This window comes from Coregonus clupeaformis, chromosome 35 (assembly GCF_020615455.1).
Source record: "Coregonus clupeaformis isolate EN_2021a chromosome 35, ASM2061545v1, whole genome shotgun sequence".
Lineage (NCBI taxonomy): Eukaryota > Metazoa > Chordata > Actinopteri > Salmoniformes > Salmonidae > Coregonus > Coregonus clupeaformis.
This window is the reverse complement of record NC_059226.1, coordinates 5,517,552-5,534,652: the sequence shown is the minus strand read 5'-3', so window position 1 is coordinate 5,534,652 and position 17,101 is coordinate 5,517,552. Positions and strand designations below refer to the sequence as shown.

The window sequence follows — 17,101 nt, the reverse complement described above, 5'->3', positions numbered from 1 at the left end:
ACATCCCAAAACTCTTTCAATTATCATATACAGTGGGTATCATACAGTTGAAGTCAGAGGTTTACATACACTTAGGTTGGTGTCATTAAAACTTGTTTTTCAACCACTCCACAAATGTCTTGTTAACAAACTATAGTTCTGGCAAGTCGGTTAGGACATCTACTTTGTGCATGACAAGTAATTTTTCCAACAAGTGTTTACAGACAGATTATTTCACTTATAATTCACTGTATCACAATTCCAGTGGGTCAGAAGATTACATACACTAAGTTGACTGTGCCTTTAAACAGCATGGAAAATTCCAGAAAATGATGTCATTGCTTTAGAAGCTTCTGGTAGGCTAATTGACATCATTTGAGTCAATTGGAGGTGTACCTGTGGATGTATTTCAAGGCCTACCTTCAAACTCCGTGCCTCTTTGCTTGATATCATGGGAAAATCAAAAGAAATCAGCCAAGACCTCAGAAAAAGATTTGTAGACCTCCACAAATCTGGTTCATCCTTGGGAGCAATTTCCAAACGCCTGAAGGTACCACGTTCATCTGTACAAACAATAGTACGCAGGTATAAACATCATGGGACCACGCAGCCGTCATACCGCTCAGGAAGCAGACACGTTCTGTCTCCTAGAGATGAACGTACTTTGGTGCGAAGTGCAAATCAATCCCAGAACAACAGCAAAGGACCTTGTGAAGATGCTGGAGGAAACAGGTACAAAAGTATCTATATCCACAGTAAAACGAGTCCTATATCGACATAACCTGAAAGGCCGCTCAGCAAGGAAGAAGCCACTGCTCCAAAAACTCCATAAAAAACTCCAGACTACGGTTTGCAACTGCACATGGGGACAAATATCGTACTTTTTGGAGAAGTGTCCTCTGGTCTGATGATACAAAAATAGAACTGTTTGGCCATAATGACCATCGTTATGTTTGGAAGAAAAAGAGGGTAGCTTGCAAGCCAAAGAACTCCATCCAACATGAAGCACGGGGTGGCAGCATCATGCTGTGGGGGTGCTTTGCTGCAGGAGGGACTGGTGCAATTCACAAAACAGATGGCATCATGAGGAAGGAAAATTATGTGGATATATTGAAGCAACATCTCAAGACATCAGTCAGGAAGTTAAAGCTTGGTCGTAAATGGGTCTTCCAAATGGACAATGACCACAAGCATACTTCCAAAGTTGTGGCAAAATGGCTTAAGGACAACAAAGTCAAGGTATTGGAGTGGCCATCACAAAGCCATGAGCCTCAATCCTATAGAACATTTGTGGGCAGAACTGAAAATGCGTGTGTGAGCAAGGAGGCCTACAAACCTGACTCAGTTGCACCAGCTCTGTCAGGAGGAATGGGCCAAAATTCACCCAACTTATTGTGGGAAGCTTGTGGAAGGCTACCCGAAATGTTTGACCCAAGTTAAACAATTTAAAGGCAATGCTACCAAATACTAATTGAGTGTATGTAAACTTCTGACCCACTGGGAATGTGATTAAAGAAATAAAAGCTTAAATAAATCTCTCTACTATTATTCTGACATTTCACGTTCTTAAAATAAAGTGGTGATCCTAACTGACCTAAAACAGGGAATTTTTACTAGGATTAAATGTCAGGAACTGTAAAAAACTGAGTTTAAATGTATTTGGCTAAGGTGTATGCAAACTTACGACTTCAACTGTAAGTATTCACCCCCTTGGATTTGTTTAACATTTTGTTGCATTACAAAGTGGGATTGAAACATATTTAATTGTGATTTTGTTTGCCAAATACTCCATAATGTCAAAGTGAAAAGAAAATACTACAAAATATTAAACAACTAAAATATAGTAGTTGCATAAGTATTTACCCCCTTTGTTAAGGCAAGCCTAAATAAAATTTGGCTTAACAAATCACATAACTTACATGGACTCCCACTGTATGAAATATTATTGGTTGACATGATTTTTGAATGACTACCCCTTACTGTGTCCCCCACACATACAACTGCTGTAAGGTCCCTCAGTCAAGTATTGAATTTCTAGCACAGATACAGTGGGGAAAAAAAGTATTTAGTCAGCCACCAATTGTGCAAGTTCTCCCACTTAAAAAGATGAGAGAGGCCTGTAATTTTCATCATAGGTAAACGTCAACTATGACAGACAAAAATAGAAAAAAAATCCAGAAAATCACATTGTAGGATTTTTTATGAATTTATTGGCATATGATGGTGGAAAATAAGTATTTGGTCAATAACAAAAGTTTCTCAATACTTTGTTATATACCCTTTGTTGGCAATGACACAGGTCAAACGTTTTCTGTAAGTCTTCACAAGGTTTTCACACACTGTTGCTGGTATTTTGGCCCATTCCTCCATGCAGATCTCCTCTAGAGCAGTGATGTTTTGGGGCTGTCGCTGGGCAACACAGACTTTCAACTCCCTCCAAATATTTTCTATGGGGTTGAGATCTGGAGACTGGCTAGGCCACTCCAGGACCTTGAAATGCTTCTTACGAAGCCACTCCTTCGTTGCCCGGGCGGTGTGTTTGGGATCATTGTCATGCTGAAAGACCCAGCCACGTTTCATCTTCAATGCCCTTGCTGATGGAAGGAGGGTTTCACTCAAAATCTCACGATACATGGCCCCATTCATTCTTTCCTTTACACGGATCAGTCGTCCTGGTCCCTTTGCAGAAAAACAGCCCCAACGCATGATGTTTCCAACCCCATGCTTCACAGTAGGTATGGTGTTCTTTGGATGCAACTCAGCATTCTTTGTCCTCCAAACATGACAAGTTGAGTTTTTACCAAAAAGTTATATTTTGGTTTCATCTGACCATATGACATTCTCCCCAATCCTCTTCTGGATCATCCAAATGCACTTCAGACGGGCCTGGACATGTACTGGCTTAAGCAGGGGGACACGTCTCGCACTGCAGGATTTGAGTCCCTGGCGGTGTAGTGTGTTACTGATGGTTGGCTTTGTTACTTTGGTCCCAGTTCTCAGCAGGTCATTCACTAGGTCCCCCCCGTGTGGTTCTGGGATTTTTACTCACCGTTCTTGTGATCTTTTTGACCCCACGGGGTGAGATCTTGCATGGAGCCCCAGATCGAGGGGAGATTATCAGTGGTCTTGTATGTCTTCCATTTCCTAATAATTGCTCCCACAGTTGATTTCTTCAAACCAAGCTGCTTACCTGTTGCAGATTCAGTCTTCCCAGCCTGGTGCAGGTCTACAATTTTGTTTTTGGTGTCCTTTGACAGCTCTTTGGTCTTGGCCATTGTGAAGTTTGGAGTGTGACTGTTTGAGGTTGTGGACAGGTGTCTTTTATACTGATAACAAGTTCAAACAGGTGCCATTAATACAGGTAACGAGTGGAGGACAGAGGAGCCTCTTAAAGAAGAAGTTACAGGTCTGTGAGAGCCAGAAATCTTGCTTGTTTGTAGGTGACCAAATACTTATTTTCCACCATAATTTGCAAATAAATTCATTAAAAATTCCTACAATGGGATTTTCTGGATTTTTTTTCTCAATTTGTCTGTCATAGTTGACGTGTACCTATGATGAAAATTACAGGCCTCTCTCATCTTTTTAAGTGGGAGAACTTGCACAATTGGTGGCTGACTAAATACTTTTTTGCCCCACTGTAACTACAAAGACCAGGGAGCTTTTTGAAAGCCTCAAAGAAGGGTAGTGATTGGTAGATAGTTAACAACAAATCAGACATTAATATAGGAGCAACAACGGCTCAGCCACGAAGTGGTAGGCCACACAAACTCACAGAATGGGACCGCCGAGTGCTGAAGCGCATAAAAATCATCTGTCCTCGGTTGCAACACTCACCGAGTTCCAAACTGCCTCTGGAAGCAATGTCAGCACAATAACTATTTGTCGGGAGCTTCATGAAATGGGTTTCCATGGCCGAGCAGCTGCACACAAGCCTAAGATCACCATGCGTAATGCCAAGCGTCGGCTGGAGTGGTGTGAAGCTCGCCGCCATTAGACTCCGGAGCAGTGGAAACGCGTTCTCTGGAGTGATGAATCACGCTTCACCATCTGGCAGTCCGACGGACAAATCTGGGTTTGGCGGATGCCAGGAGAACGCTACCTGCCCGAATGCATAGTGCTAACCTTAAAGTTTGGTGGAGGAGGAATAATGGTCTGGGGCTGTTTTTCATGGTTCAGGCCCCTTAATTCCAGTGAAGGGAAATCTTAACCCTACAGCATACTGAATGGAAGCAAGTCCCCGCAGCAATGTTCCAACATCTTGTGGAAAGCCTTCCCAGAAGAGTGGAGGCTGTTATAGTAGCAAAGGGGGGACCAACTCCATATTAATGCCCATGATTTTTGAATGAGATGTTCGACAAGCAGGTGTCCACATATTTTTGGTCATGTAGTGTATGTCTGTCTGATCATAATGCAAATCTATGCAAATTAACTATAACCAATGCTTCAAATCATGCCACAAGGTAGAGATTTAATTTCAGTCTCTTAAAAAACGTATAATTCTGTAATCAATTCAGGTCTGATTTACCTCCTCAACAAAGAGTCTGTGAATGACAATCGATTCCTGCGGGATGCCATTAAAGGGTTCATTAGAAACAATACAATAGCATTTGCTTCTGGTTTGAACAAGTCTCAACTAAAAAAATGTACGAACTGGAGTCCACGTTATCCTTACTTACTCGTCAACAGCAGAACAGTTTCTCCACCGAGATGGAGAGAAAATGATTCATCATCAAATCTGAGTTAAATTCCTTACTCAGATTAAGAGCAGAATTTCAAATTCATAGAGTCAGACAAACTGATTATCTGGACCGTAATAGACCTAGCTTCCTCTTAGTTAGTAAATTACGCAATAATTATAGTCTTGCTGACATTGTTTCCATTCAGTCTGACGATGGTGTTCTCTTGCATGATTCACCATCAATTAAATTTAAAATTTTTAAATGTCTATGAAAAATAATACAGTTCTGAAGTACAAAATACCTCAGACAGCATGAGACCCTTTTTTGAGGGCTTGAATCTACCGCAACTCTCCTCCGATGATGCACACTCTCTTGATGCACCTATAACACTCAATGAACTGCACGATGCATTGAAAGATATGAACCGAGGTAAATCCCCTGGATGGGATGGCATCCCACCGGAATTTTATTTAACCATTTGGTCTGAACTTGGTCCGATATTATTAGAGATGTTACAAACATCTATTCAAATAGGCTTTTTCAATAGAGATGTTAATACTGTGTCATAACTGACAAAGAGAATCCAAATAGGTCAGATCAGGTTTGCAATTAATAAATTCAATCAGACCCCCTCTCACCCATAGAGGAGGAAGGAAAGAACTAGTGGGGATTAACAACTCACGTCCTGTTGTAAATCAAGGGAGAAGATCCAGGCCTGTGGTCACAAAATTGAGTTGATGGAACCATTTCAGACAATCAGAGCCTTACAAGCGTGCTGCGAAAGGGCCCAACCCCCTTTCCAAGGCTGCCCCGTTCACCGAGAGATCCCTGGCGAACCCAAGCATTTCTAGTAAATACATTCATGATTTCTTGCTCAAAGCGGGTGGCGGTTCGTGTGCAAAGTATATGGTTACTGTAGGTGAGAGTAGTTTCTGAATGTGGCAATGTTAAGTGTCTGTCCCTCTCTCTCCCTCTCTTCTTTAACTAGCATCCTGTTTTCAACGTATTCATTCTCTAGTCAATAACCAGTGCAGAGTGTGTGTGTTTATCCTGTGTTCCCATTTAATTAGCTAGTAAATAAATAATTAAACCAATTTGTGTAGTACTGAATCATAAGTAAGGCTCGGGTTTTTGCAGATGCAAGGAGGTTACGACTGTTCAGAATGATATGATACGAGGTTATGATTAATAAGTTGACTGTTTATAGATGCGATAGGTAAAGACCTTTTAGAGTTTAATCCAGGAGATGGTAACTCTTTAAAAGAACCGCTCTCGTGGTGCCCCAGATCCTAATGAGTTAATTGTTACATGATTCATTTAATTGGGTAACAATTAAACATAGTTAGTTAATTCGAGAAATAACAGTCTTCAGATTAATGTTAAAGTCAAGTCATGACAAATGCAATTATCTCTCTGTTACATAAAAAAGGTAAAGACAACTCTCTGTTCAAGTCATAGGCCTCTCTCCCTCATTAACAGTGACATGAAATTGTACGCCAAGGTTCTAGCCAAACGTCTTGAAACCATTTTACCAGAACTAGTTCAACCTACTCAAACAGGTTTCATCAAACAGACTGGCGTCAGACAATCTGAGACGTCTGCTACATATAATACACATTACACCTAATAATCACAGACTACAAAAGGAAAACCAGCCACGTCGCCGACACCGACGTCTCGCTTCCAGACAAGCTAAACACCTTCTTCGCCCGCTTTGAGGATAACACAGTGCCACCGACGAGGCCCACTACCAAGGCCTGTAGCCTCTCCTTCTCCGTGGCCGACGTGAGTAAGACGTTTAAGCATGTTAACCCCCGCAAGGCTGCCGGCCCAGACGGCATCCCTAGCCGCGTCCTCAGAGCATGCGCAGACAAGCTGGCTGGTGTGTTTACGGACATATTCAATCTCTCCCTTTCCCAGTCTGCTGTTCCCACATGCTTCAAGATGGCCACCATTGTTCCTGTACCCAAGAAAGCAAAGGTAACTCAACTAAATGACTAACGCCCCGTAGCGCTCACCTCTGTCATCATGAAGTGCTTTGAGAGACTAGTCAAGGATCATATCACCTCTACCTTACCTGTCACCCTAGACCCACTTCAATTTGCTTACCGCCCCAATAGATCCACAGACGATGCAATCGCCATCACACTGCCCTATCCCATCTGGACAAGAGGAATACCTATGTAAGAATGCTGTTCATTGACTATAGCTCAGCATTCAACACCATAGTACCCTCCAAGCTCATCATTAAGCACGAGGCCCTGGGTCTGAACCCCGCCCTGTGCAACTGGGTCCTGGACTTCCTGACGGGCCGCCCCCAGGTGGTGAAGGTAGGAAACAACATCTCCACTTCGCTGATCCTCAACACTGGGGCCCCACAAGGGTGCATGCTCAGCCCCCTCCTGTACTCCCTGTTCACCCATGACTGCGTGGCCAAGCACGCCTCCAACTCAATCATCAAGTTTGCAGACGACACAACAGTAGTAGGCTTGATTACCAACAATGACGAGACCACCTACAGGGAGGAGGTGAGGGCTGTGGGAGTGTGGTGCCAGGAAAATAACCTCTCACTCAACGTCAACAAAACAAAGGAGATGATCGTGGACTTCAGGAAACAGCAGAGGGTGCACCCCCCTGTCCACATCGACGGGACCGCAGTGGAGAAGGTGGAAATCTTCAAGTTCCTTGGCCTACACATCACTGACAAACTGAAATGGTCCACCCACGAAGACAGTGTGGTGAAGAAGGCGCAACAGAGCCTCTTCAACCTCAGGAGGCTGAAGAAATTTGGCTTGGCACCTAAAACCCTCACAAACTTTTACAGAAGCACAATTGAGAGCATCCTGTCGGGCTGTATCACCGCCTGGTACGGCAACTGCACCGCCCGCAACCGCAGGGCTCTCCAGAGGGTGGTGCGGTCTGCCGAACGCATTACCGGGGGCAAACTACCCGCCCTCCAAGACACCTACAGCACCCAATGTCACAGGAAGGCCAAAAAGATCATCAAGGACATCAACCACCCGAGCCACTGCCTGTTCACCCCACTATCATCCAGAAGGCGAGATCAGTACAGGTGCATCAAAGCTGGGACCGAGAGAATGAAAAACAGCTTCTATCGCAAGGCCATCAGACTGTTAAATAGCCATCACTAGCACATTAGAGGCTGCTGCTGCCTATTGAAATCACTGGCCACTTTAAGAAATGGAACACTAGTCACTTTAATAATGTTTACATATCTTGCACTTCTCATCTCATATGTATATACGGTATTCTATTCTATAATATTCTACTGTATCTTAGTCCATGCTGCTCTGTCATTGCTTATCCGTATATGTATATATTCTTAAATTCCATTCCTTACTAGATTTGTGTGTATAGGGTATATGTTGTGAAATTGTTAGATATTACTTGTTAGATATTACTGCACTGTCGGAGCTAGAAGCACAAGCATTTCACTACACCCGCAATAACATCTGCTAAACATGTGTATGTGACAAATACAATTTGATTTGATATACCGTCCCCCTGTGCAGTCCTGTCAGTTGATGCGGAGAAGGCCTTTGACCGTATCGAATGGTCCTACCTCTGGTATACTATGGAACGTATGGGATTTGGCTAAATGTTTAGAACTATGTTAAAAATACTGTATAGTAACCCCTCTGCGATGGTCTTGACAGGTAATAAATGCTTCTCACAGTTCCCCATCAAACGGGGAACTCGTCAAGGCTGACCAGCGTCCATCCTCCTATTTGCCCTATCATTGGAGCCTTTAGCTAAAAAAAAAACATAAATCCCAAGATTTAGGGCAAATATCAGTTAAGGACACGGTCCACCAAATCTCATTATACACAGATGACATATTATTTTACCTTGACAATGTACCCCAATCCCTTCCTAATGTATTAAGTGTATTCAGACAATTCAGCTGTATATCAAGTTATAAGATTAACCTCACTAAATCATCTCTGCTCCCACTTAACAAAGCAATGTTCACTCTCAATATAGAATTGAAGATACCAATTATGACCCATTTTAAATACCTGGGCATTGAAATGTTTCCCTCTCTAGATAAAATTGTTTAGAAGAACTACAAACAAGTCACAACTGCAATTACAGTAGACCTCGACAGATGGTTTAATCTAACATTAACTTTATCAAGTCGAATTTTGATAGTCAGAATGTATTTCTTGCCTAGACTCAATTTCTTTGTTAGCATGCTTCCTTTGCCCACGCCATTAGGGTACTGGGAAAAGATTCAAAGTTCAGTCTTGAATTTTATATTTATATAATTTTTTAGTCATTTAGCAGACGCTCTTATCCAGAGCGACTTACTGTTAGTGAGTGCATACATTTTCCATACTGGAAAGGGAAACATCCCAGAATTAAAATGACTACACTCCAGCAACCCAAAGGTTTTGGGGGTCTAGGTTTACCTAACTTCAAGTTATATCCTTTGTCTCTAGTGCTCTGCCCACTTAAGAAATTGTTTGATCAAGATAAAGGTCTTCCTTGGTTGGAAATAGAGGAAAATATGTCACCATTTACATTGAAAGATGTACTATTCTCTTCTTTATCTCCTAAGTTTTGTCGAACTCAGTTTGGACCAATCATTGCCCACTCAATACAGACCTGGCAACCCAAACACCAATATTTAGAAATAACTCCTTACCTTTGGGAGGGAAACCTACAATTTTTAAACAATGGTCTGAGCATGGTATTCATAAACTTTCTGACATAATGAATATTCCAAAGTCTTCCCGAAATTTGAATCATCATCTAATACACTACAAATTGACATATTTTATTTGACTCCACAGAACCGCTGCCAATTTAAAACTTGCTCCTATTCCAAATTGTCTGTTGTGTTCTCTAGTAAATATTGGAACATACAGTGCATTCAGAAAGTATTCAGACCCCTTGATGTTTTCCACATTTTGTTACGTTACAGCCTTTTCTAAAATTGATTAAATAAAACATTTTCCTCAATCTATACAAAATACCCCATAATGACAAAGCGAAAACAGGTTTTTAGAAATGTGTGCTAATTTATTACAAATAAAAAACAGAAATACCTTATTTACATAAGTATTCCGAAACTTTGCTATGAGACTCGAAATTGAGCTCAGGAGCAACCGGTTTCCACTGATCATCCTTGAGATGTTTCTACAACTTGATTGGAGTCCATCTGTGGTAAATTCAATTGATTGGACATGATTTGGAAAGGCACACACCTGTCTATATAAGGTCCCACAGTTGACAGTGCATGTCAGAGCAAAAACCAAGCCATGAGGTCGAAGGAATTGTCCGTAGAGCTCCGAGACAGGATTGTGTCGAGGCACAGATCTGGGGAAGGGTACCAAAACATTTCTGCAGCATTGAAGGTCCCCAAGAACACAGTGGCCTCCATAATTCTTAAATGGAAGATGTTTGGATCCACCAAGACTCTTCCTAGAGCTGGCCGCCCGGCCAAACTGAGCAATTGGGGGAGAAGGGCCTTGGTCAGGGAGGTGACCAAGAACCCAATGGTCACTCTGACAGAGCTCCAGAGTTCCTCTGTGGAGATGGTAGAACCTTCCAGAAGGACAACCATCTCTGCAGCACTCCACCAATCAGGCCTTTATGGTAGAGTGGCCCAACGGAAGCCATTCCTCAGTAAAAGGCACATGACAGCCCACTTGGAGTTTGCCAAAAGGCACCTAAAGGATTCTCAGACCATGAGAAACAAGATTCTCTGGTCTGATGAAACCAAGATTGAACTCTTTGGCCTGAATGCCAAGTGTCACGTCTGGAGGAAACCTGGCACCATCCCTACGGTGAGGCATGGTGGTGGCAGCATCATGCTGTGGGGATGTTTTTCAGTGGCAGGGACTGGGAGACTAGTCAGGATCGAGGGAAAGATGAACGGCGCAAAGTACAAAGAGATCCTTGATGAAAACCTGCTCCAGAGCACTCAGTACCTCAGATTGGGGCGAAGGTTCACCTTCCAACAGGACAACGACCCTAAACACACAGCCAAGACAACGCAAGAGTGGCTTCGGGACAAGTCTCAATGTCCTTGAGTGGCCCAGCCTGAACCCAATCTAACATCTCTAGAGAGACCTGAAAATAGCTGGGCAGCAACGCTCTCCATCCAACCTGACAGAGCTTAAGAGGATCTGCAGATAAGAATGGGAGAAACTCCCCAAATACATGTGTGCCAAGCTCGTAGCGTCATATCCAAGAAGACTCGAGGCTGTAATCGCTGCTAAAGGTGCTTCAACAAAGTACTGAGTAAAAGGTCTGAATACTTACGTAAATGTGATATTTATATATATATATATTTTAATACTTTTGCAACCATTTCTAAAAACCTGTTTCTGCTTTGTCATTATGGGGTATTGTGTGTAGATTGATGAGGGAAAAAACAATTTAATCCATTTTAGAATAAGGCTGTAACGTAACAAAATGTTGGAAAAGTCAAGGGGTCTGAATACTTTCCGAATGCACTATATTGCACAATCCAGGTGTGGAAACTAAGCTCTTAGAGACTTACCTAAAAAGACTTAAAGCTGTAATTGCTGCCAAAGGTGTTTCTAACATGTATTGACTCAGGGGGGTGAATTCTTATCTAATCAAGGTATATTCATTTTATTTTTCGTTAATCTTTTTAAATAATTTATAAATTTTCTTCCACTTTGACAATAGATTATTATTCATATGATGTGGGACTGCCCCAGTGTGAAGACCTTTTGGTCACCGGTTGCCAGATCTCTATCGAGCATAGTTGGTGTTCCCATTCCCTATCTCCCCAATATATTATTGTTGAACGATGACTCTTCACTATCTCTCACAGTACCACACAAACGAGTATGGTTGTCTGGACTGACTGCGGCAAAAAGGATGTTAGTGACCAGATGGAAGCCTCCACATAAGCTCAGCATAACTCAATGGCTACAAAACGTCCTTGACATTCTTTCACTAGAGCTCTCCTTAGCTCGTGTGAACAGCGCCAAAGAAACAACACTAGATACATTAAATAGAGCAGTCGAAAAGGTCAAAAGCTTATTATGAGTTAATGTAATGTAATCATATTTGAATTGATCAATTGTACTTTGAATATCTGTATCGAATATTGATGTATGCAGGATGATTCTATTCATGTGTGCCTTGGTCCCACAAACAATTTTACAAACATAAGATGAGTTACCCATGATGTTTTGTTTTATGCATAGATATTTCCACAACATGAGCCCGTGGGGGGAGGGAGGGAGTGAGGAAGGGGGGAATAGGAATGGGTCGCACCTACTGAGAAGGGGGGAAGGAGAGGGGAGATGGGACAGACAGGACAAATAATGCTTTTTATTTAGTTTTGTACTGTTTTTTATTCTTTATATATGTATTATTTGAATAGTATTGCCTGTCTGTGATCTGAACCCCTCACAAGAAAAAATTAAGAAAATAAATAATAAAAAGTTGGTCACAAAAAAGAAACTATCATGGGTCTCTAATATGGCTAGGATAATGCCTTTGGCTGCTGGACAATAAAATAATTGATTTGAAAACCAATAGAACATGAGAAAAACGCTGGTTTCAATGGCATATTGAGTGTTTAAAAAATAATTCCCTCAACATTTCTATGGTTGTATTTTGGCTAGGCTACTTTGAAACAAGGTAAGACATGCTTCATAAAATGACATAAAACGTCTAGGTTTTAAACAATTCAATTTATGGTTAAATAGTTTCAAAATCCTGACCACCACCACTCAGATTCAAGGTGGGTGATGTGCAGTGTGCAGCAAGCACTGTCCTTCACTCTCCGGTCTTGTGACCATTTGATCCGAACAAACTGTGCCTCGAGTATGTCAACAGAATCAAGCCTTTAGACATGAATGTTAATTATCCTTCATTATATTTATCAAACATGACTGGCGTTTAGCCTATACAGTGCTTTCAGAAAGTATTCACACCCCTTGACTTTTACCACATATTGTTGTTACAGCCTGAACTTAAAATGGATTAAATAGAGGTTTTGTGTCACTGGCCTACACACACAATACCCCATTATGTCAAAGTGGAATTATATTTTTAGAATTGACCTTTGTGTCCTGAATAGAAAGCGTTATGTTTGGGGCAAATCCAATACAACACATCACTAAGTACCACTTCATATTTTCAAGCATGATGGTGGCTGCATCATGTTATGGGTAAGCTTGTTATCGGCAAGGACTAGGGAGTTTTTTAGGATAAAAATAAACAGAATAGAGCAAAGCACAGGCAAAATCCTAAAGGAAAATCTGGTTTAGTCTGCTTTCCAACAGACACTGAGAGACAAATTCACATTTGAGTAGGCCAAATATACACTGGAGTTGCTTACCAAGACAACATTGAATGTTACTGAGTGGCCTAGTTTCGGTTTTAACTTAAATCCGCTTGAAAATCTATGGCAAGACTTGAAAATGGCTGTCTAGCCATGATGCCCAACACCTTGACAGAGCTTGAAGAATTTTGAAAATAATAAAATGGGCAAATATTGCACAATCCAGGTGTGGAAACTAAGCTCTTAGAGACTTACCTAAAAAGACTTAAAGCTGTAATTGCTGCCAAAGGTGTTTCTAACATGTATTGACTCAGGGGGGTGAATTCTTATCTAATCAAGGTATATTCGTTTTATTTTTCGTTAATCTTTTTAAATAATTTATAACTTTTCTTCCACTTTGACAATAGATTATTTTGTGTAGATCGTTGACAAAAATCAATTTTAATCCCATTTTATAACACAATAAAATGTTAAGAAATCCAAGTGGGTGGAAATTTATGATAGGCACATATCATCTACTCCTGCATCAAGCTACAGTAGAATACCATGTGGATAAGACAAACCAGCTTGACTGTTAACTCTGCTGGCCAGTGACCTGGAGTTTAATCTTGATATTCCCCAACATAGTGAGGCATCCCACATGAAACTTTGTGATGTAAAAGTATCTACCCTGCTACCTTTCATCCTACGTCATCCCACCAACCATCTATGGACCCCTCCATCATCACGCCCCACCCCCAGTTTGAAACCCATTGATCCAGGACTAGGAGTGTTTCTTCCTTACTTCTCAGCCAAGGCCCAGTCCTCCTGGATCTGCTTCTGCCGGGCCCGCTGATACTCCTCCCGCCAGCACTTGGAGCACAGGCCCTGCCAGGCTGCGTTGCCATAGTAACCACAGCCCTTGTTGCAGAGCAGCTCTGACTGGTCCACGTGGATCCCGCGGCGCTCCGTCCGCTGACTCATCTAGCTGCCTAGCTGGAGGGAACTCAGCAGAGCTGGCTGGTGGGGAAAGATGGCATGTTTATTGTTGTTCACACAGCAATGAAATTGGGGAAGACATTGAGACCATCTGGGACATTGAGCTAGGCCTAAATGTATAGGTCTTTTTTTTTTTACTCTTACACATTTACCACATTCTCTAAGTATTGCATGGCCACAGCTTTGACAAGCAATCAGTCAATGCAGTTTTGGATAGAATTGGGCATTTTTACGCACTTATTCCAGTCCATGGGCTTTTCCCCATCCAACTAAACATATTATGACAAGATGAATCACCTCCCACAAACCCCTGATGTTCCAGCAGTAAGGAGGCAAGGACACAAGCCAAACCAGGACAGAAACACTGAGAACATTCAGACCTAAGAACTGCTCTCCAATCAGGCTCCATTCCTGGATGGAAAAAATCAACCCCATGCCTTATGGAGGAACAAGGTGACATGTTACAGGGGGACCATATCCAGTGCTGCCCAGTATAATATGCACAATATGCACATACAGCAATAGTGACTTTTAGGTAACAGGACCCATCTCTACACAGCAGGAAGCAGACATTATAGCATCAATATTTCAGTGTGATGCTGCGGACACTGCTGTGTGAGCTCAGAGCCAGAGGACACAGTGTGGTCAGGAACAAGGATAGGGACTAGGTTAAAGAGAATGCAGCCTGAAGATAACAGTTCATGTGAATGTTTCCAAACCCATATAGACTGTGGACAACACGACTCACTGTGTGGTCAACTTTACACAAGTTATAGTGGAAGGAGACAGGGAGGTGCTTCCCAAGCTCAATGCATTGGGATTCTAAAAGTATGTTAACCTGCACTGAGCGTAACCTACATCTCTGTAGCAGATTGTTTTTACAACAGAGGTTAGGGTTGGCCATCAGCCTAGCTCTACCACTGCAAATACACAAGGTTTAGGTGGAGGTTGTTCCACCTCAAAAAGCACAAGAAAGAGGATTGACAGCCATCATCTCAGATTGTTCCGAAATTGTTTATGTTGTTAGAAACAGATACAATTAGCATAATGCAAAAATATTTTGTTGAAATATAATTGTATCTGTGAAAAATTAAGCTAATTGATTGCACCCAAAAAGCCATTTTAATTTAGGCCTATAGGATTCATATAATATTCAATAAATGTAGTACCCAACATCTGATTTGGACCAACATTTTACTAACAATGAGTTAGACATGAGGAATCCAAGGAAATTGTCAAAAGCCACCCATGGACTCCCCAACACCCCACCCCAATCCCACGCCAACAACGAGTATATAGCATCAGATCTTTATGTTTGACAAGTAGTATGGAGCTGCGGCTTTGAGTATTCTTTCTTCATCCAATGTAATGTATGCCCAGTGAATTTGGTGATGGTTTTTTCCCCCGTTCTGAGCAATTAGTAATTGAAGTTGTTAGGTTTATGTTCCAACCTACATCCTGATATTACCAGGTTCGGACCACTAGATGGTGCTGTTCCAGGTGTTTTTAAGGACCCAAATTCACAAAAAATACATTACATTGGATAAAGAAACAATACTCTGAGTCACAGCTCCATACTACTTGTCAGACATAGAGAACTGATACTGTATACTCGTTGTTGGGGTGGGATTGCCATGGGGGGTCCGTGGGTGGCTTTTGACCATTTTGTTGGATTCCTCAGGTCTTACTCATTGTTAGAAAAAAGTTTGGTCAAATCGGATGTTAGGTACTATATTTATTGGATATTATATGAATCCTGTAAATAATAATGGATGCAATCAATTAGCTTAATTTCTCTGAGCTCAAATTATATTTCAATAAAATAATGTTGCAAGAATGCTAATCTTATCGGTTTCTAACAACAGAAATGATTTTAGAACAATCTGAGATGGTGGGTGTCATGGATTGCTGAAATGACATGGAATGACCCGTTGGGACAATGGCACCTAGCCTACATTTGAGATGGTTTACTTGCTATTGTTATCACCAGAAAGCTTGCCTGGCAGTGACTGAAACTATATTGATACATCATCTCACTGCAATGCCATCAACGTACTTCACCAACCAAATAGAATAGCCCTTTAAAAGCTGTGTGTCATGTGCAGTTTGTGTGTAGCCTGTCTACAGATTCTGTACATCAAGTTGTGGCTCCTGAATATTGATTTTGTAATTGAACTCCAGTCACTGGAAATTTCCCCAGAAGAAATTGAGGTAGGCCAGCTTGTCCTTCAAAACAAAGAAACCATTCACCTGCAGGCTGCATCTTGAGGACTATGAGTGTGTGTATGTGCACTCAAAACAAGACTGTCAGTATATAGGTTAAACCCTGGTTTAGCCCCCCTCAAGCAGGAGGTGGATACCTCACCTATATATGACTGATTGGCTTAGCTAGTAGCTACATCAACAATAACATAGCAGGAGCTTGGCTGGTTATTTGGCTAACGTTATCATGTATGAAGCCTGCAACAACCAACAATACACAAAGATAAGCCGGAGACAGGAGAGCGTGTAACATTACAGGTTACAACAAGCATAAATAGGGTTTCAGCATAAAGCGTTAGATTTTGTCAAACAACGTACCAACAACTCATTGATAACAATAGACAGCTAACGTTAGCTGCCTAGGCAACTAACTACAGTGCTACGGTAGATATGTATAACTAAAAATATGTATAACTGACCTAACTACCGTGTTAGCATGCTAGCTAACAGTAGAGTAGCTTTATGTCTAGCTAGCTAGCAAGCTAAAGTTAGCAAATGTGTACTTATATTTTGGCTGTTGCAAACATAGCTTAGCTAACTGTTCAAGAACTAACTTTACAAGGCTTAATTCTCACCTTTTTCAGAGGATGAGACACCTTCTTCAGTAGCCACTGGCTGTGTGGCTGGGACCAGCTTCTCGTCAGCAACACAAAAAAATTACTTCAGGGTCACGGCATTTCGACAATTTTCAAAATAAAAGCTCCACACGTACTAGTAGAAAAGTCTAATTAACCTGTATTTATTCATGATATATGAAAAATTGTCTAAACATTAACAAAGACTCATATTTGTTCATATTTAAGTAAGGTCAAATAAATGCCCCCAATGAAATACACAAAATACATATTGTCTTATAGATAGAAAACTATTCTAGGTGCCAAAATAAAAGTGGGGTTGGGATTAC

The 17,101-nt window shown here is 41.5% G+C and overlaps 1 protein-coding gene across 2 annotated transcripts in view; it reads right to left on the bottom strand.

Annotated features, from left to right (window-relative positions):
• Nucleotides 1-16,857, bottom strand: part of LOC121550178 (rab5 GDP/GTP exchange factor) — a 36,356-nt gene extending 19,499 nt beyond the window's left edge. For both annotated transcript variants that reach the window (XM_041862300.1, XM_041862301.1), the window contains exons 1-2: nucleotides 16,773-16,857; nucleotides 13,742-13,956 (exon numbers count right to left, since the gene is read on the bottom strand). In XM_041862300.1, the coding sequence (XP_041718234.1) occupies nucleotides 13,742-13,920 (179 nt within the window). In that variant the 5' untranslated portion in view covers nucleotides 13,921-13,956; nucleotides 16,773-16,857. The remainder of the gene's footprint in view (nucleotides 1-13,741; nucleotides 13,957-16,772) is intronic.
• Nucleotides 16,858-17,101: the final 244 nt, after the last annotated feature.